Here is an 18,923-nt window from a genome sequence, read left to right on the forward strand (position 1 = left end):
CTTTCAGAACGCCCCCTACCTTTCAGAACGCCCACTACCTTTCAGAACGCCCCCTACCTTTCACAACGCACAGTACCTTTCAGAACGCCCACTACCTTTCAGAACGCCCCCTACCTTTCACAACGCACAGTACCTTTCAGAACGTCCCCTACCTTTCAGAACGCACACTGCCTTTCAGAACGCCCACTACCTTTCAGAACGCCCACTACCTTTCAGAACGCCCACTACCTTTCAGAACGCCCCTTACCTTTCAGAACGCCCCTTACCTTTCAGAACGCCCACTACCTTTCAGAACGCCCACTACCTTTCACAACGCCCCCTACCTTTGAGAACGCCCCCTACCTTTCAGAACGCCCCCTACCTTTCAGAACGCCCACTACCTTTCAGAACGCCCCCTACCTTTCAGAACGCCCCCTACCTTTCAGAACGCACAGTACCTTTCAGAATGTCCCCTACCTTTCAGAACGCACACTACCTTTCAGAACGCCCACTACCTTTCAGAATGCCCACTACCTTTCAGAACGCACAGTACCTTTCAGAACGCACAGTACCTTTCAGAACGCACAGTACCTTTCAGAACGTCCCCTACCTTTCAGAACGCCCCCTACCTTTCAGAACGCCCCCTACCTTTCAGAACGCCCCCTACCTTTCAGAACGCCCCCTACCTTTCAGAACGCCCACTACCTTTCAGAACGCCCCCTACCTTTCACAACGCACAGTACCTTTCAGAACGCCCACTACCTTTCAGAACGCCCCCTACCTTTCACAACGCACAGTACCTTTCAGAATGTCCCCTACCTTTCAGAACGCACACTGCCTTTCAGAACGCCCACTACCTTTCAGAACGCCCACTACCTTTCAGAACGCCCACTACCTTTCAGAACGCACACTACCTTTCAGAACGCACACTACCTTTCAGAACGCGCACTACCTTTCAGAACGCGCACTACCTTTCAGAACGCCCCCTACCTTTCAGAACGCCCCCTACCTTTCAGAACGCACAGTACCTTTCAGAACGCCCACTACCTTTCAGAACACACACTACCTTTCAGAACACACACTAGCTTTCAGAACGCACAGTACCTTTCAGAACGCCCACTACCTTTCAGAACGTCCCCTACCTTTCAGAACGTCCCCTACCTTTCAGAACGTCCCCTACCTTTCAGAACGTCCCCTACCTTTCAGAACGTCCCCTACCTTTCAGAACGCACACTACCTTTCAGAACGCCCCCTACCTTTCAGAACGCCCCCTACCTTTCAGAACGCCCCTTACCTTTCAGAACGCCCACTACCTTTCAGAACGCCCACTACCTTTCAGAACGCCCACTACCTTTCAGAACGTCCACTACCTTTCAGAACACGCACTACCTTTCAGAGCACGCACTACCTTTCAGAACACGCACTACCTTTCAGAACGTCCCCTACCTTTCAGAACGCCCCTTACCTTTCAGAACGCCCCTTACCTTTCAGAACGGCCACTACCTTTCAGAACGCCCACTACCTTTCACAACGCCCCCTACCTTTGAGAACGTCCCCTACCTTTCAGAACGCCCCCTACCTTTCAGAACGCCCCCTACCTTTCAGAACGCCCCCTACCTTTCAGAACGCCCACTACCTTTCAGAACGCCCCCTACCTTTCAGAACGCCCCCTACCTTTCAGAACGCACAGTACCTTTCAGAACGCACAGTACCTTTCAGAATGTCCCCTACCTTTCAGAACGCACACTACCTTTCAGAACGCCCACTACCTTTCAGAATGCACAGTACCTTTCAGAACGCACAGTACCTTTCAGAACGCACAGTACCTTTCAGAACGCACAGTACCTTTCAGAACGTCCCCTACCTTTCAGAACGCCCCCTACCTTTCAGAACGCCCCCTACCTTTCAGAACGCCCACTACCTTTCAGAACGCCCACTACCTTTCAGAACGCACAGTACCTTTCAGAACGCACAGTACCTTTCAGAACGCACAGTACCTTTCAGAACGCACAGTACCTTTCAGAATGTCCCCTACCTTTCAGAACGCACACTACCTTTCAGAACGCCCACTACCTTTCAGAATGCCCACTACCTTTCAGAACGCACAGTACCTTTCAGAACGCACAGTACCTTTCAGAACGCACAGTACCTTTCAGAACGCACAGTACCTTTCAGAACGCACAGTACCTTTCAGAATGTCCCCTACCTTTCAGAACGCCCACTACCTTTCAGAACGCCCACTACCTTTCAGAACGCCCACTACCTTTCAGAACGCCCACTACCTTTCAGAACGCACAGTACCTTTCAGAACGCACAGTACCTTTCAGAACGCACAGTACCTTTCAGAACGCACAGTACCTTTCAGAACGCACAGTACCTTTCAGAACGTCCCCTACCTTTCAGAACGTCCCCTACCTTTCAGAACGCCCACTACCTTTCAGAACGCCCACTACCTTTCAGAACGCCCCCTACCTTTCAGAACGCCCCCTACCTTTCAGAACGCCCCCTACCTTTCAGAACGCCCACTACCTTTCAGAACGCACAGTACCTTTCAGAACGCCCCTTACCTTTCAGAACGCCCCTTACCTTTCAGAACGCCCCCTACCTTTCAGAACGCCCCCTACCTTTCAGAACGCACAGTACCTTTCAGAACGCCCACTACCTTTCAGAACGCACACTACCTTTCAGAACGCACAGTACCTTTCAGAACGCCCACTACCTTTCAGAACGCACACTACCTTTCAGAACGCACACTACCTTTCAGAACACACACTACCTTTCAGAACGCACAGTACCTTTCAGAACGCCCACTACCTTTCAGAACGCACACTACCTTTCAGAACGCACACTACCTTTCAGAACACACACTACTCTAACCTGCAGATTCTGTGTAAAATTCACTGGTATCAGTGTCATTTACATAAAACTAAAGAGACTAATGACAAATGACTCTTCTAACAACAGTATAGTATCGATAATGTTCACAAAGAACAGTGCTATAATAACCACTGAATGCGCCTTTTAATATAAACGACCCACTGGTTAGCAATAATCACATTTTGTGACATTTTTCATATGATAAAAATACAGGGCAAATGACTTCCATTTCATCATAGATTGCAATGATTTGCAAGTGATATTGCTTAAGTATCCCATTTATAATATAAAATGTGTTTGTCTCTAAACACGAGAAGATCTTCATCCTTCACATCCAACCAAGCTATTTAAAATGTGCAATCTGTTTATCCAACATTTCACTGAATGCACTCATTATTCATTATCTTTTATCTATTGAATAATGAAAAAACCAGTCATCCATCAGAAAGCGTCTTTGTTTTGGGCTGTGAGTAGAATTGTGAAAATGTTTCAGTTATTAGGAAATTATGCATTTTATTCTAGGCCAGTGCAAACAGTCTAGAGAGAGTGAATTCTTCACACAAATCAAAAAAATGTAACATGACAAACCAAAGGTACATTGCTGCGAAAGGAGTAATTTATACGTTACTGCAGCTCATTCCAGGTGACAGATACGTTTCACTTCTTGCCACTGCCCTCATTGCGTCTACATTGTCTACGCTTTTTGTTCAGCTCTGCACTCATTTCCCACCAGCATTTGTTGGTCTACCACTGTTACGCTGTGCTGTTGTACTCTTTCTAATGTTAGCAGCCTGTCTGAAGAAACATCCTGCCTTTATTAATATATCAGTATAGATGAGAAATAGGCCTGTTCTTCCGAAACTCAAACAGGGCTGCAGTGTTCTACCAAAAACACACGCACACAGGACACCGGCTCTTTGTACATTACGTCAGTGTTTGCGTGACTTCCTCCCAATGGAGCAAAGATTGACTTGAGATTGAATATTAAGCTGTTGGATGAACATGTGTAATGTTCTCACAAAATGAAAGGATCTCTCATGAGTTTCAAAGCCAATGGCTCACACAAGATCTGCAGAGGGGCATGGTGTATTAGAACAAAACAAATGTTTGTCTGCGAATTAATGCAAATAAAATAAAAAAAACATGCCAAATATTGCATCTCTGGGGCTCTTGTGAAAGAAATTGTTGGTGCAGGCAGGCAGAGGTTGCGTTTTTTTTCTTGTTTGGATTATAATGTCAACTCACGCTGTGGCTCACGCTCAGAAAATTAGCCCGATAATTCATAAAGCGTTCGGGGTACGACTCGCCCGCATTGCCCTCGTTTGAGGTAAACACGATGAGAGACATCAATGACACTGTGCTTTAATCTTTCTGCTGATTAATTCCACCCTCACCTGAAAAAAAATAAAACGAGCTAGTTAAGGAAACTTTTTTTCCTCCCCTTTTACGGTTTCAAAATAGCTAATGCAAAATAATGAATCTGGGCTTAATTAGCAAGAGCTACTTTCACAGGAGATAAACAAGTAAATGATTAAATCCGTTGATGGTCTTGTTGGATAGAGAGTCTGCCGCATCCGATCTCTGTTGCCATGGAGACAGACGGTGACTCTGCCGGTTTCTCTCCGTTCAGCACGTTCGTTGGATCGTTTCAGGCGATAGTTGCAGATACCTGGCTGTGGTGCTCGGCGAGCTCTGCTAAAAACAGAAGGTGTGAGATACACAACATCGATCGCACTGTTACGGGCAGATACTCTCTGATCAAATGACAGGGTGACATTCAGATTTTATTCAGAAACTGCCTTTTTCTTCTCAAGACCTCAAGCAAAACAGACAAAAAGACAGAGCTGGGCTGAGATTATAGAACAGCAGTTATTTGAAAAAAAAAAAAAAAAAAAGCTTCTGCATTACCATGTTTCGCATCTTTATTTTCGTCACTCGGTATGCCATATACATGGAATATATGACATACATATAGTTTTGACATCTATTATATTTTTTTCTTCTTTACAGTAGAGAAACAACATTGAGATGACACACTATTTGGTTTCTAAATTGAAGCTTTTGTTAAATAGTGGCATATAAATCCTTTTCAGTACCTCTCGAGATCAACAACCCACCCAAGTCTTCATTCTCTCGCATCTATTCACATTGTGTCGTCAGTAATGCAGTGTTTTAAATTCAGTTGTCAGTAGTTGTAGTACTTCACAATGCAGTAAAATAGTTCCAAAAGTAAGTGTCTTGCACAAGCGGGGACGTCGCAGCCCCATCCACACCAACGTGGAGTTTACAAAGCAATGTTTTAATTTATCCAATCAGCTCTTGGGGTATGTGAGGCAGGCCACACCTCTAATCCCATTGGGAAAGGAGCTGTCTTTTTCACCCCCCGCGAATGGGGTTAGTAAACCGCCCCCCTGCTGCGCTTCCTCCTCTCTTCCGGTAGCCTTAGATAGCAGGTTGGCGGCGAACTGCGTGGTTTTCGCCCCTGATCCCGGTACGCTCATAGAAATTACAGTCTTTGCTCTTCTGGAGCTTGTGCCTGATCCCAAGGCCGTTGTGTAGGTAACAAGGCTTTTGTGTTTGATTTGGCCCCTTGACATCAGTGCAGACTCGGAGCAGGTGAGTGTCTGTGGATCCTGCACCATCACAGAGGAGTTGGCAAGTGATCGGCTGGAATTTGCCACCGCCTCAGGATTGATTAGATTGTAGCTGGAAGCTCCCCTATCCCCGTTGTGCAGCTTGTTCCCGCCCCCATCCCCAAAATCAGGTCCCTGAACGGAGGGGATAATGGGTACGGAGTGGGCTCGGAAAGAAGGGGGAGGAAAGGTCGTTCCCTGGTCAAGACGAGTGCACGGAACATCGGTGTAGCCCATCTTTCCTTTAGAATGGGCGGAAAGCGTTATTTGCATATTCAGATTGCAACGGCTTTGTTGATTGTTGTCCGAGTGAGACTGGCACCTGGAGAGCGAGAAACCGAGGGAATTAGTACTTGCATGTTTTTATCCACTGATTCTGTCCATTACACATGAAATAAAGTGCTCAGCCACTGAGAGAAAATAATAAAACTGAAAATAATTGTTTAGCCTAACAAAAAATAAAATAAAACAATCACAGCGGAGATGAAATGATTTCAAGGTGGTGGGAATTTTGAATCTCAGTGTAATTATGTATAATCAGCAGCTTGGGCTGTGTGCCTGTGGCAGGGTTTTTAAAATCAAATTTAAGGCTTTTTAAGACGCTTTATTTTTTAAAGATCTGTAAAAATCAAATTAACAGGTAGAGGAAGATCTATCTCTGGCTGTAAAAACCAATATCTTAAAGGGATAGTTTACTTTAAACAGTTTATTGAAACCATTGACTTCCATAGTAGAAAAAAAATACTATGGAGTCAATGGCTCCAGTTATCTGTTTGGTTCCTGACATTCTTCGAAATATCTTCCTTGTGTTCAGCTGAAGAAAGAAATCCATGCAGGTTTGAAACAACATGAGGGTGAGTAAAGGATGACAGAGTTTTCATTTTAAAGTGAACTATCCCTTTGAGTATAGTTAAAATACAGTTTCTGTGAAAAAAAAAAGATTTATACCTCAAAATGATAAATTATCATATTTTAAAATATTAAATATAAATCAAATATTTAGAGTAGTTATACATATAATCTTGTTTGATAATAAAGACTCTTCTTGTATCAAACAAAATATTTAAAGGGATAGTTCACCAAAAATTTGTTGTTTATCTGCTTACCCCCAGGGCATCCAAGATGTAGGTGTGTTTGTTTCTTCAGTAGAACACAAATAAAGATTTATAACTCCAATCAATGCTCGTATAATGCATGTCAATGGGGTGTATTTCTATGAGAGTAAAAAACACAGACATACTAATCCATATAAAACACAGCGTCTCGTGGCGACACATTGATATCTTAAAACACTAAATGTTCGGTTTCTGCGAGAAACCAAAAGTATTTGTGTTATTCTTTTTTGACCTCGTATCAGACGAATCTCATCTAGTATTCCCAATGCCATTACTTCCGCCGTTGAAGGTCAAAACCTGGCGCAATCATGGATGGATGGATAGACAGATGGATGGATAGATATGAACACATTCACTATTAACTATGACTTTTTCCTCAATACACTCCTAATGCAATGCTTATTAATAGTTATTAAGGTAGCTTTTGTAGCATTTAGGTTTAGGTATTGGGTAGGATTAAGGGATGTAGAATAAGGTCAAGCAGAATATTCACACTGAATATTCTAGGGGTTTGTGTGAGAAAACGAACAGTATTTATATTGTTTTTACCTCTTGTACACCACTACGTCCGACTGATCCGAGGGCGCGCGTGCGTGTTTCCTGTGGTGTACAAGAGGTAAAAACGAAATAAATACTGTTCGTTTTCTCACACAAACCGCTCGTTTCGTGTCTTAGGCCATCAGTGTGTACTTACGATAGGGGATTGTTTAATTTGGACTTCTCTGTGTATGCTCTTTGAGGTGGTGACCATAGACCTGCATTATGTGAGGCACAGACAAGAACGGTTTGACCTAAAATTATCAAAATTGAAACTACTGGGGAAACAAATACTCCTACATCTCGGATACCCATGAGGTAAGCTAAAACATATCAAAGTGAACTATCCCTTAGTTTAAGACATCAAGGTGTTGCCATGAGCCACAGGGTTTAATGTGGATTTGTATGTCTATGTGTTTTTTACTCTCATAGTGGCTCTCATAGAAAACACCCCATTGACATGCTTTATACGGCAACGGTTGGAGTAATAAATCTTCATTTGTGTTCTACTGAAGAAACAAACACACCTTCATCTTGGATGCCCAGGGGGTAAGCAGATAAACAACACATTTTCATTTTTGGGTAAACTAACCGTTTAAGAGATCTTAAAAAATATTAAATTTGATACAACTGAATTTAAGGCTTTTTAAGGAGCATGAAACGAAAGTAAAAACAAAAAATAACAAAAGTACCAGCAGCTCTTCTCTTCCGCACTATGAATAAGTGTGCCGCGGCGCAAATGACTGGAGAAGTTCTGCATGTGTCACCAGAGAACTCTTTCAATGAAACTTTAATTAAGTTTATTTTATATATATATATATATATATATATATATATATATATATTATATATATTATATATAAAATATTTTTTTTAACAAAGCCTGTTTATCCCTCAGTTTTTTAAAGACCATGCTACTTTATTTAGCTGTGGTTTTGATCTGCAGGAGGAGACTTCTTATCGAATCCAGCATACCTTGTGGTGAAAGAGCAAAACATCTGTTGGTTTTTTCCTGGGTGACTGTTGTGGAGCAACACTCAGATCTTGCGACGTGACCTGAGTGGTTTATCTAGGGTTTGTCAGATGTAAAATCATAGGGAATTTTGTGGCTTTCTCGATCCTGAGGTTCAAACTGGCACAGTTATCACCCTCTCATCTATACCTTGACATGGCGACATTTAAATATCACCAAATCAGATGCATAAAAAATGGTATGTTTTGTCACTTCCATGAAACCCAGCTCATCTAACCACAGAGTTATTGTCTGACATCAAAGACTGTTAAATAACAGGGCTTAAATAATTGAGCCCTATAACACAATGCACGGGTATTAAAAGTGTATTCTAGCTGCAGGTTAATCCGGCAGATCTCAGCAAATCAAAACAATATCTAAATATAACTGCACCGATGGCACACACTGTTTCAATCCATATTTCATCTCTGACAGGTAAATATGTGTCTTTGCAGACTTTTTTTTTTTTTTTTTAGAAAACTGACAACATACTGTGGGGGTCCTGCTGTCATAGTGAAGGGGATAAGCGAGCTGTGCATCCCTATCTCTCTCTCTCTCTCTCTCTCTCTCTCTCTCTCTCTCTCTCTCTCTCTCTCTCTCTCTCTCTCTTCCCCTTCTCCTCACTTCTTTTTTTCTCTCCATTAGACTGGAGGGTGTCTCCATGGCAACAAGAGAGAGGTTCGGGGATGGTGTTGGTGTTTTAAAGCAGTTAAGTCTAGAAATAGGTCAGTTCAGCCCCAGCCTGTCTCTCTCTGGGCCGGCCAAGACTGGCCTGAGAAAGGTTCAGAAAGGCTTATCAATATTTAATTAATCAAGAATAATAATAACAAGAGCTGGAGACTGTGGAACCCCTATAGAGGGATAACCCACTGGTTGTGCTTTCAGACACAAGCTTAAATTAATTAAGCAAAAGTCAAGCTCCCCCCCCCCCCCAAAAAAAAAGAAAAAAGAAAAAGAAAAAAAAGAAGAGATCCCTGCTGCTGACACACTGGGAAAAAGAAAACCCCCTTCTGTAAGCGTGTTAGTACGTTTGTGCTTGATCACAGCCCTTAAATGAGTCTCCAAGCTCAAAGCTGCACTGTTTAAGAATGTAAATTATGGAAAGAGGTCAAATAGAGAGAGTTTGGCAGTGAGTTTACAAGTCACTGTGAAGCTAGATCAAGTTGGCATGGAAATGAGAATATTGCTTAAATTCAAGAGTAAAGGGCCGTTCGCACCAAGGACGATAACTATAAAGATTAAGATATAGTTCACAAAATAGTTCAAAAATAAAAGATTAGTTGGAATCTCTTTCAGAATGGTGTCTTCTAACTAATGAATGATTTAAAGAGCTCGAGCAATTAAAGTGACAGAACTGCAGCGCACACATTAAATAAACCGAGCGTTATTGTCCGCTGGTGTCCCTTGTTCGTGTCTATCAGTGTCAAACAATGTCCAAAGGTTTGTGTTCGAAAAAAAAAAAAAAAATATATATATTTTAAAGAAGTCTCTTATGCTCACCAATGCAGTGCTTATTTGATAAATAAAGATACAATAAAAATACAGTATAACAGTTCTATTGTGATGTTTTTTGAACATCACAATGAATTTCTTTCGATTCAGTATTGAATTATCAGCAAAAAATCTGGATTGGAATGTTAAAAAAAGATAGAAATAAAATATAAATTATAAATGGTTTACTGTCGCTATTGATCAATTTAATGCATTGTCACTGAATAAAAGAAAAAAATCTTACTGACCACATACTTAAACTTTACATATCATAGAAGAATATATTTTAAAATCCTTTTTCTGACCCGACAAATGTAATTTCCATCACATTTCAGATTTTTATTACTAGTTTTTTTATTATTAGTATCATTTTATGTATCATTAGTGCACACAATTCCTTTTTTGGCATAATTTAACAATGATAAGATAATCTAAGTTTTAGATGTAATTAATATGTAATTAATATTTTTAAAATATTTTTATGTTTTAGCGATTGAAAGTCCGGTCTAAAACAAGAGTAATAAAATATATTAATACATTTTTTATAAAATAAACACATGGTTTTGATAAAGATTATAAAAAAAAATGAAACATAAAAGTGGCCTAAAGAATCTGATAAAAAAATAAACAACACTGTGCTTAGAAGTTTTGCAGTTGGAGCTAATAAAAATAAATAATGCCAAGCATGTTACGGCCGTTTCACACCGCAAGCGTGAGTGGCGCATATTTTTTTCGCCGCCCATGTTAATCAATGTGTGCATTCACACCGGGAGCAGGAGCAGCGCGTGAGCGTCAAGCAGGAGCGTCACGTGAGCAGCAGTGAACCGTGGGTTTCGGTGGCGAGCCTATTTTTGCTGCGCTGCTGACGCTCAATTAAAGTGAAAGCACACTTTTAAAGGACAAAATAAATATGATTTCACACAAAAAGTGCTTAAAATGCACACAAGAAGCACGTGTAGTGTATTTGAACAATAACTGGAATATGTCCGAAAATAAAACGAAGAATAAAAAATATCTGTTGAAGATTTACCAATTTAAATTTGTTCTAATTATTCAGTTTGGGTGAAAGTATGGTTATGATTATAAAAAATAAAGTAAACTAGCCAGAAAATATAATAAAATGTATTTTAGTTTAGTATGTAATACTCAGACAGGTATAGGCTCTAGCATTGTGGGAGCCGCTGCTGTGACGCTGTACAAACGCTTCCAGTGTGAATACTCTCGAGCGTCTGCAGCTGCAGTGACGGTGTAGTTACGCTGAAGTTCTGCTCATGCACTGCTCACGCTTGCGGTGTGAAACGGGCGTAAGTCATACTACAAAAACATTTCGCATTTTATTGCTCACCTCCTCAAAGATTGTGGCATCACCTCATTGACCTCCACCTCCTGGAGATGTTTATAGGAATGAAGAGAATCTCGAGATCCACCACTGAGATGATGGCCCGCTCTAGAGATGGGCGGTGTCCACTTTGAGACAGCTCGATAATTGGTTACTTTGTGTTTCAGGGCGGGGCTTGAGGAGAAAGAGCAGCTTCTGTAGAAACATAAAAGCTTGCAAAGTGAGAAGACAAAGATCACGGGTTATTCCAAACAATGGACACAAGACAGCTGAGGTTACCATGGCTTAAACGCTAACATTCTAGATAAACAAATGCGTGTAAAATACTACTGTGGAAAAAATACTGTAATTCCAAAATGTTAATTATATGGTTGTTACCAATTGCAATTATTATTATTTTTTAAGTGGTTTGTTTTTTGACGTTAACATATGGTGCCATATTGAGAGCTGATTACATTTCTTCCTCCATTGCTTTCACTTCTGTGGAGAGGGACAGAGTGTCAGAAGTTTTACAATAGATGTGAAGCTCTGGGAAAGTACCTGCAGCGCTTCCCCATGGAGAGACTGCGATTATGATTTGGGAGGGAGACTTTAGAGCTGCTGAGAACTATGCTGGCCGCCTGCGGAGAGGAGAAACCATGGGCTCTTCTGCTCTGTAGAGATGAACAGGAAATAAAATATATTATTGCAAGCAAACAGAACTGTAATTGGATGACCTCACTGATGATCATTTCTATGCATGTATGACTCTTTCTGTCCATGTGTGAATGTTTCATGGGTGTTATCAAAGTGAGCGTTAGAAAGTTGGAAGAGTGGATGCACAGAAGTGCTGGCTGAGATGTCAAAATGTTAAAGGCTCCGTTCATGAATATTAAATAGGTTATGAAAAATAATTTCAAATGATTTTTTATGGATTTGATTAAACAGATCAGGTCAAGTTTGTAATCAACTTTGAAATGTAAACATAACATTGTGTTTAGAAATGTCCATAGAATTATTTAAAAACAATTTCAATAGCACATTGAATGGCTAAGTTATTACGGACTGGGTTGAAAGAGCAATCACTCTTTCCAACCAAGTTCACATGCCTGAATAATTTTGTGACATTTAATTTGACAACTCCATTCTTGAATTCATTCTCACTCTGCCCAGGATTTTGTAGGTCAGTGGATGAATGCATGGATCAGCGACTGGGGCTCGAATATGACTTGTTGGTCCAGCAGTAAGATTTTTCAGGGTCTGTCCTAATAGAACTCATTTGAATAAGTCCAAATTGGGGCTGAACAGTATTGTATATTCACTACATGTTTGGGGTTGGTACAAAGTATATCATGCTTACCAAGGCTTAGTTGATCAAAAATGCAGTACAAAGAGTAATATGTCTAAATAAATAATATATTTTTTAAATGTATTTTATTTGAGGGCAAAAACTTAATTTCCTGAAGCGATTAGTCTCGTTTTCTTGCAGCTGATCATTAGAAAGGTTAAATTAAACAGTTTTTTTTTTTTTTATACAGAAATCTGTAACAGTATGAATATATTTACTGTTATTTTTGATCAATTTAGTGCGTCCTAGCTACATTTAATTTCTTTCACTTTTGAATGGTAGTGATATGAGAAATGGGAAAGCACTTTGGTTGCGCTTTGTTTCATGACTAGAACGGACTGGCTTTCCACCAATGATGACAACTGCAACTACCACTCAGCAAAACATTAAAATCTAATTCCGGCGCCGGATTGCCGCTCATTATAACACACACTAACAAAATGAAAACTCCTGTTCTGCAATTAGAGATGCTTCCTCTGTATTATACACATCCGTGCCGCAAGCAAGTGGGGTGGACACGACCAGCCATAAATGACACGTATGATTGCTCTTGTGTTGTACAGCATCTCATCTCACTTCCCCTGTAGGAGAACACATGCCAAAGACGGAATAAAGGGATCATGAACCCCGAAGAGAGGCCGTATATAGATGTTCACTCTGTGATATACAGGCCCCTCAGTGAGGGAAAGCCACTTTAATTAGACTTTACATTTAAACTGCAGATTAAGTAAGACACACTGATTATTCTCCCTTTTCAACTACTCCAGTCAGAAATTAATCACAGACAAGATTACATTAATGAATTTCTAATGTATTTTTTTCTGTCCCCTCTTAAAATTAAAGCCATTATCTTAATATAACCCAGCACATTTCAAGAACAGCCATCAATAAGTATCCCATACCCCCCAATGTGGCCTGAGCAGGAAAAGACAGTTGATAATGCGGTTATTCCAGTTAGTGAAATCTCCCTCCCTCTGCCTGTCCTGTGGAACATCATTAAAACGATTGAGTTTGACTTTAAACTAGTTTGGGGCCTTACAGCTGAAAAAGCATGTCTTTCTAACACTGCTGCTTCCTTGGGGACCTGTTAGCATTGTTCTTCTTTCCAACAAGAAAATTGGATGATTTCTGACCACCCTTTCATTGCCTTAGCAGGGTGAGAAAACTCAGAGGAAGAGAAGCAGAACAGCAGTGGGGGTTGTATGAAACGTGCTGAATTCAAGTGAAGTCTTGAGAAAAGATTGGAGCTCCCCCTTTCAGCCTCTCCTTAAATTAATTTTATAGACGTCTGCTGCTAGCTCAGCAGATTTTTCTGACGATTATATAAGCGGTCCAATTAAAGGTTTTCTGTGCATGCTCGGATTAGCAAGAGCGACACTGAGCTGATAATGCTACACCCAGTGTCATTTGCGCACTATATGCACTTTCGTGCAAATTAATTTGGGTTAAAAGCATCTGTTAATGTAAACCATTGGGAGCAATTGAGGCTTGACTCTTCACTCTCATTGGACGTGACAGTGCACATGGGAACATGAGCCATCAACATTTCTGTACGTGATGACAATGAACCACCAAGTGGCACCAGAGAGAGTCTGATCTTCCAGTTTGGATAATGCAACTCTATTCATCCAGTTCTTCATCAGCTAGGTGGCTGGCTGCCTTTGACTGTTGCATCAGATATATGCAGTGTTTACTCCCCGAGCTGCATGCAGTGTTATTTCTGTCAGCTTGAGGGATCTTCGGAGCAGGTGGAAAAGCAGTAAAGCCGCGGAGGGCATCATTTCTTCAGCTGCCTGCTGGCCAATTGTATTCATTACTGGTGGCTGTTATGCACAGGGGACTTTATTTGAATCTCCATAACAGCACATGTGGGTGGCTTGATTTTCGACCATTCACGTATATATTTGGCATACGCATGGATGCGGAGATGTAGGGTTTTTTTCCCACATAAGTGATCATTATGCACACTGTCAGCACAAATATGGACATCATGCAAATTGTTCTCGGAAACATAAACAAACGGCAGCTGTGAGATGTCACCTTTTGAAGCTGGAGGGTGCTCTCGAGTCTGGGGCTGGATTTAGACATGAGACCCGAGGCATTGACAGTACAGTCCCTCAAGTTGCGTATTTCAGTCAGGTGGGCTCGGTGCTTCTCTCTTTGTCTCCTGCAAAGTGTTAATACAATTTTAAACCACAGAATTTCATTTTGTGCAAAGAGATGTCAATGACAGAAGAGAGAAGCTATTTTTTATTTTTTTTATTAATATAGTTTAAAACATACAAATCCTTTGAAATGTACCCTTTGTGTATTCATATTGATTTCATATGATTTAAAAAAGATACAAAATTATTTTAATTATTATAAAACATTTTTTTACAACGAATATTGTCTCTGTTACATATGTAACACTTGTTCTCTGAAGGAGGGAAAGGAGATGCCGCGGCGGAGACCAACAAATAAGAGATCTTGCTCTCTGTGGTTAGATCTAGGCAGAGCACGGGGATTCCACCCCTTGCGAGATGGAGTCTCGTCTGCAACTCTGAGATGGTCATGTTCAGTTTTTTCAAATATTCATTTTGATGCAGTGTGTAGTATAACGGTTTGTGAATGTAAACATTCTGCATGTTAAATAAAGTTGTCTACCAAAAGAAAGAATCGCCTCTGAACCGCCTGTATGAGTCGTTTGTGTTTCAAATCCTATGGCATGATGAATCTACTTACCTAGAAAAGACATTTGCATGATGCCCGCCTATATTGTCCACCCTCAAATATCATTTTACTGATGACTGCTTCTCAAATGTCAGAGTTCAACTTGGGATTTGCAAGATGCCTGCTCTTGAAGGATGGGTCAGTACCCATTTTATTTGGATCGGATGGTACCTCAAAATCACAACATGTAGTTGTATGAATTATTGATGTATATATTTTCTACTGGGTGTTCAAAATAGATCGTTTTGTGTTTTATATTGTGTAGGCCTCCAGCTAACTGGCTAACTCAAGTTTTTACTGTTTTACCGAAATACTACTGCACATCAGCTGTGGGCCACAACCTAAAACTGTGTTCTTACTAGGCTTGCTGCGATAGTCAGTATTGTCGGTGTTGCATCACTTGCCCACCGAGGCACCGTCCCCATCGTCGTTTAGATTTTTATAGTAATAAAATAATTTAGTTCAGGTAGCAATCAGACCCTACAATTAAAAACGAAACGTCTGCTCAATACAGTGTGAGCCGAACGAGAGTCGCAGTACAAACGCAGCAGGAGCCAGAATTCATTTATCACGCGAGCGAAGAGCTAACAGACAAGATGACTGCGGAAGATTTGGTTTCTAAGCAAAATGTAAATGCATATTTAAGTAAATTTTGTCATGAACCTGCAATTCAAGCAACCCATCCTCGAATTGGCGCTAATTCTAAACTGAAACTGAAAGTAAAATGAGCCTGGCCGCACAAGCATTCATGCACGGCTGCACTGTCATTCATTTACAGCTGCAGTCATTCAAAGTGCATGTCCAGTCTGCCGCGTTAACTTTCATAGGAATACATTGAAAACATTATGAATGCCCAAGTAGCTGTGCGCATTTTATCTTGGTTTAAATTTAGCAATTTGAAAAACTCCTGCCTGTGATACCGGTTGTCACACATCGATTAACCACTGGGAAAATTCCCTCACATCACATCTCGAGTTCTTACTTCTTTGAGTATGGATAAAGGATGGAGCAAGATTTGTTTTACAAATGTTTGTTACATTAGTCATTCATATTAATGCTTGGCTAATGTATTCACCATTATTGATATAGTTAATGAATGAATGAGCCATTTATATAGTGCTTTCGTATGTAATACTGTACACCCAAAGCTCTTTACACTCATGTCAGGGATCTCTCCTCAACCACCATCAGTAAACCACCAGTAATGATAGTTTCCATGTTTGGACTACAATAAATAAGAAATATACACATCAACAAACTTTTTAATGCTCATGGTGAGGAGTTAAAGTTGCAACAACTCATAATGTACCTCAGAATGAGTAGCATAACATTGAGAAATGTCATGCTCAAGTCGTCCTTGCGATGGAGGTTTGGGTTGAATAACTAGTTATTCCAATGTTTCATCAGCGGTCTCGTGCTCAGATTGATAAAATCGATGTCTTCGTTACGATCTTTACATTGTGTACAATCACTGAACTTTAGGAAGCCTCCGGACGGAGCTGAAGTTCAGTTATGGTAATGGGCGTTTAGCTTCCGACACACACTGTAAGCGGTAGACCAGTCACAACAGAATGGGCCATCTGGCCAATCAGAGAAAGGAGGGATTTGGAGAGACTGAATCATTCGTAGAGTAGTTTGAGAATCACTGAAAGTGTGGTGATGTGCACTGTATATTATGAAAAAAACTGTGTTTTTTGACCTTTGATGCATGTAAACTTGTTGTAGGAGACCTCCAAAACAAAATGATGGCATTTAAAGTAGCATAATAAGGGCACTTTAATGTATCCACATTCCACAATATCTCTTCAAAAACACTCAAACTTGTTATTGTTACAATGTTATTCTAGCTTCCAAGGATAGTTTGGACTCACTTGTTTTTGCAGTAAAGAGCAATGCAAGCCACTCCCAGCAAGCTGATCCCCATGGCTATGCTGAAAATGGACAGAATCTGCCTCTGATAGGTTTCTGCACTCTCTGAAAAGACAGAAAAGGACAGCACACACTCATCTTCAGGCTTTATTCACAGTCATCACTATGCCAGTCTAAACTGAACAAAAGAAACTAGTGTAGCTAATTGGCTCTTATAGGTTGTAAGGAAAATTCAATGCCACAATAATGGAAACATTCCCAGTGCGAGAGAATATGAAATTTTAGAGATGATTGGAAAGGGACTATTTCAAAACTAATCGCCTAGTTCTACCATTTTGGCATATTTAACTAGCATGCAAACATGTGCACACAATGACATTTGATTTGACGATAGGGGGCAGACAGCAGAGAAACATGCAGGGGGCTGTCAGTTAAACATTCATGTGTGTCAGGGGTCAGGCAGGCTTGAAATGTGCTTGCTGTAAGAATCTGCCTAATGATTGGTTTATAGGAAACCATCACAGTTGAACTGGCTATGCCAGGAGACAGGAACTAGCCATGACAGGAAGATGAACTGGTATTTGTATTTGAATTACACAGTGGAATTTACTAATTTTGTTTTTCTTTTTTCTTTTTAACAATAAATAGCAAGCTGGTATTTTTTATACCAGCATAAAAATGTATGCTGGTATTCTTCTATCTTGATCCATAAAATGAACATTAATAGTTGCTGTAGGGCTGGGCAATATAGCTAAATATAAATATATCTCATTTAAACCATGTTTATACTTTGTTGGTTATAATGCAAGGATTCACAAGCATGCAGAACAGTAAGTGAGCGTGATGAATGAAACATTTTTTGGGTAGTAGTGAATGGATGCGACACCGACTACCTTAAACACCTTTGTTTGACCATTTCATTCACATGTTCAATAGAAATATTTTACGATTGGTTAGATTGGTCCAACATGTAGACTGTTGGACCTTTGACTGTTCACAGAGCGCTCAACAACATACTCTATGTATGGGAGTATCTGAAAGCAGCACCTATCAGCTGTCAAGAGTTCTGAGATTAAAAATAGGCTTAGATATTGCGATAGCATGGCTTCTATTCAATGTTATCACCCTACTTGTCTTTCTATAGGGCCTATAAAAAGGCTTTGTCAAGCCATCATTCAGAGTTGGTCTTGACCAACTCGTGTTGGATTTAAAAAAGCATTCTTAATTTAAATCTAAATGATGATAACTCTGATTAATAGGGAACTGATCCTCCCTAACAACTTTTAAAGGATTAGCTCACTTTAAAATGAAAATTACCCCATGATTTACTAACCTCAAGCCATCCTAGGTGTACGTATATGACTTTTTTCTTTTCGATGATCACAATTAATTATATTAATAAAAAAATCCTGACACTTCCAAGCTTTATAATGGCAGTGACGGGGTCCAGTAAAATATCTAGTTAGAGACAGACCGCCTTCTGAATTTAACGGAAAAAGCATAAATGGTGCGACGTATCACTAGAACATGGCATAATCATTTTGAACTGCGAGAGGTGTCACACTTTCTGCGTAAGTTGTATACCGGAAGGCTGTCAACAAGTTTTAAATATGGATATTTTCCTTACGAAACCCCATTGATTAGTTTCAAAAGGCCTTTATTAACCCCCAAAGCCGTATGGAGTATGTGATGTTATGAGATTATGAAGGATGGATGCACTTTTTGAACTTCAAACTCCACAGACTCTGTCACTGCCATAAAGCTTAGAAAGCTTGGTCAGGATATTTATTAATATAATTCTGATTGTGTTCATCAGAAAGAAGAATGCCATATACACCTAGAAAGGCTTGAGGGTGAGTAAATTATGGAGTCATTTTCATTTTTAAAGTGAACAACAACTTTAACTTTTCTGGCTCCACTAGATGTCAAAACGCTGATGGTGAGATTTGTTGTGTGACTTATACCAGGTTATCCAATGCATTGTAAAGGAGTTTAAAAAGGTTCAGGTCTTGTCTTGAAGGGTTAGTTTACC

General features: G+C 40.3%; 1 protein-coding gene across 2 annotated transcripts in view; it reads right to left on the minus strand.

Annotated features, from left to right (window-relative positions):
- Window positions 1-4,760: 4,760 nt before the first annotated feature.
- Window positions 4,761-18,923, minus strand: part of nrg3b (neuregulin 3b) — a 205,857-nt gene continuing 191,694 nt past the window's right edge. For both annotated transcript variants that reach the window (XM_067429424.1, XM_067429425.1), the window contains exons 5-9: window positions 16,894-16,996; window positions 14,351-14,477; window positions 11,524-11,636; window positions 10,990-11,178; window positions 4,761-5,811 (exon numbers count right to left, since the gene is read on the minus strand). In XM_067429424.1, the coding sequence (XP_067285525.1) occupies window positions 5,169-5,811; window positions 10,990-11,178; window positions 11,524-11,636; window positions 14,351-14,477; window positions 16,894-16,996 (1,175 nt within the window). In that variant the 3' untranslated portion in view covers window positions 4,761-5,168. The remainder of the gene's footprint in view (window positions 5,812-10,989; window positions 11,179-11,523; window positions 11,637-14,350; window positions 14,478-16,893; window positions 16,997-18,923) is intronic.

Source organism: Pseudorasbora parva, chromosome 21 (assembly GCF_024679245.1).
Source record: "Pseudorasbora parva isolate DD20220531a chromosome 21, ASM2467924v1, whole genome shotgun sequence".
Taxonomy (NCBI): Eukaryota; Metazoa; Chordata; class Actinopteri; order Cypriniformes; family Gobionidae; genus Pseudorasbora; species Pseudorasbora parva.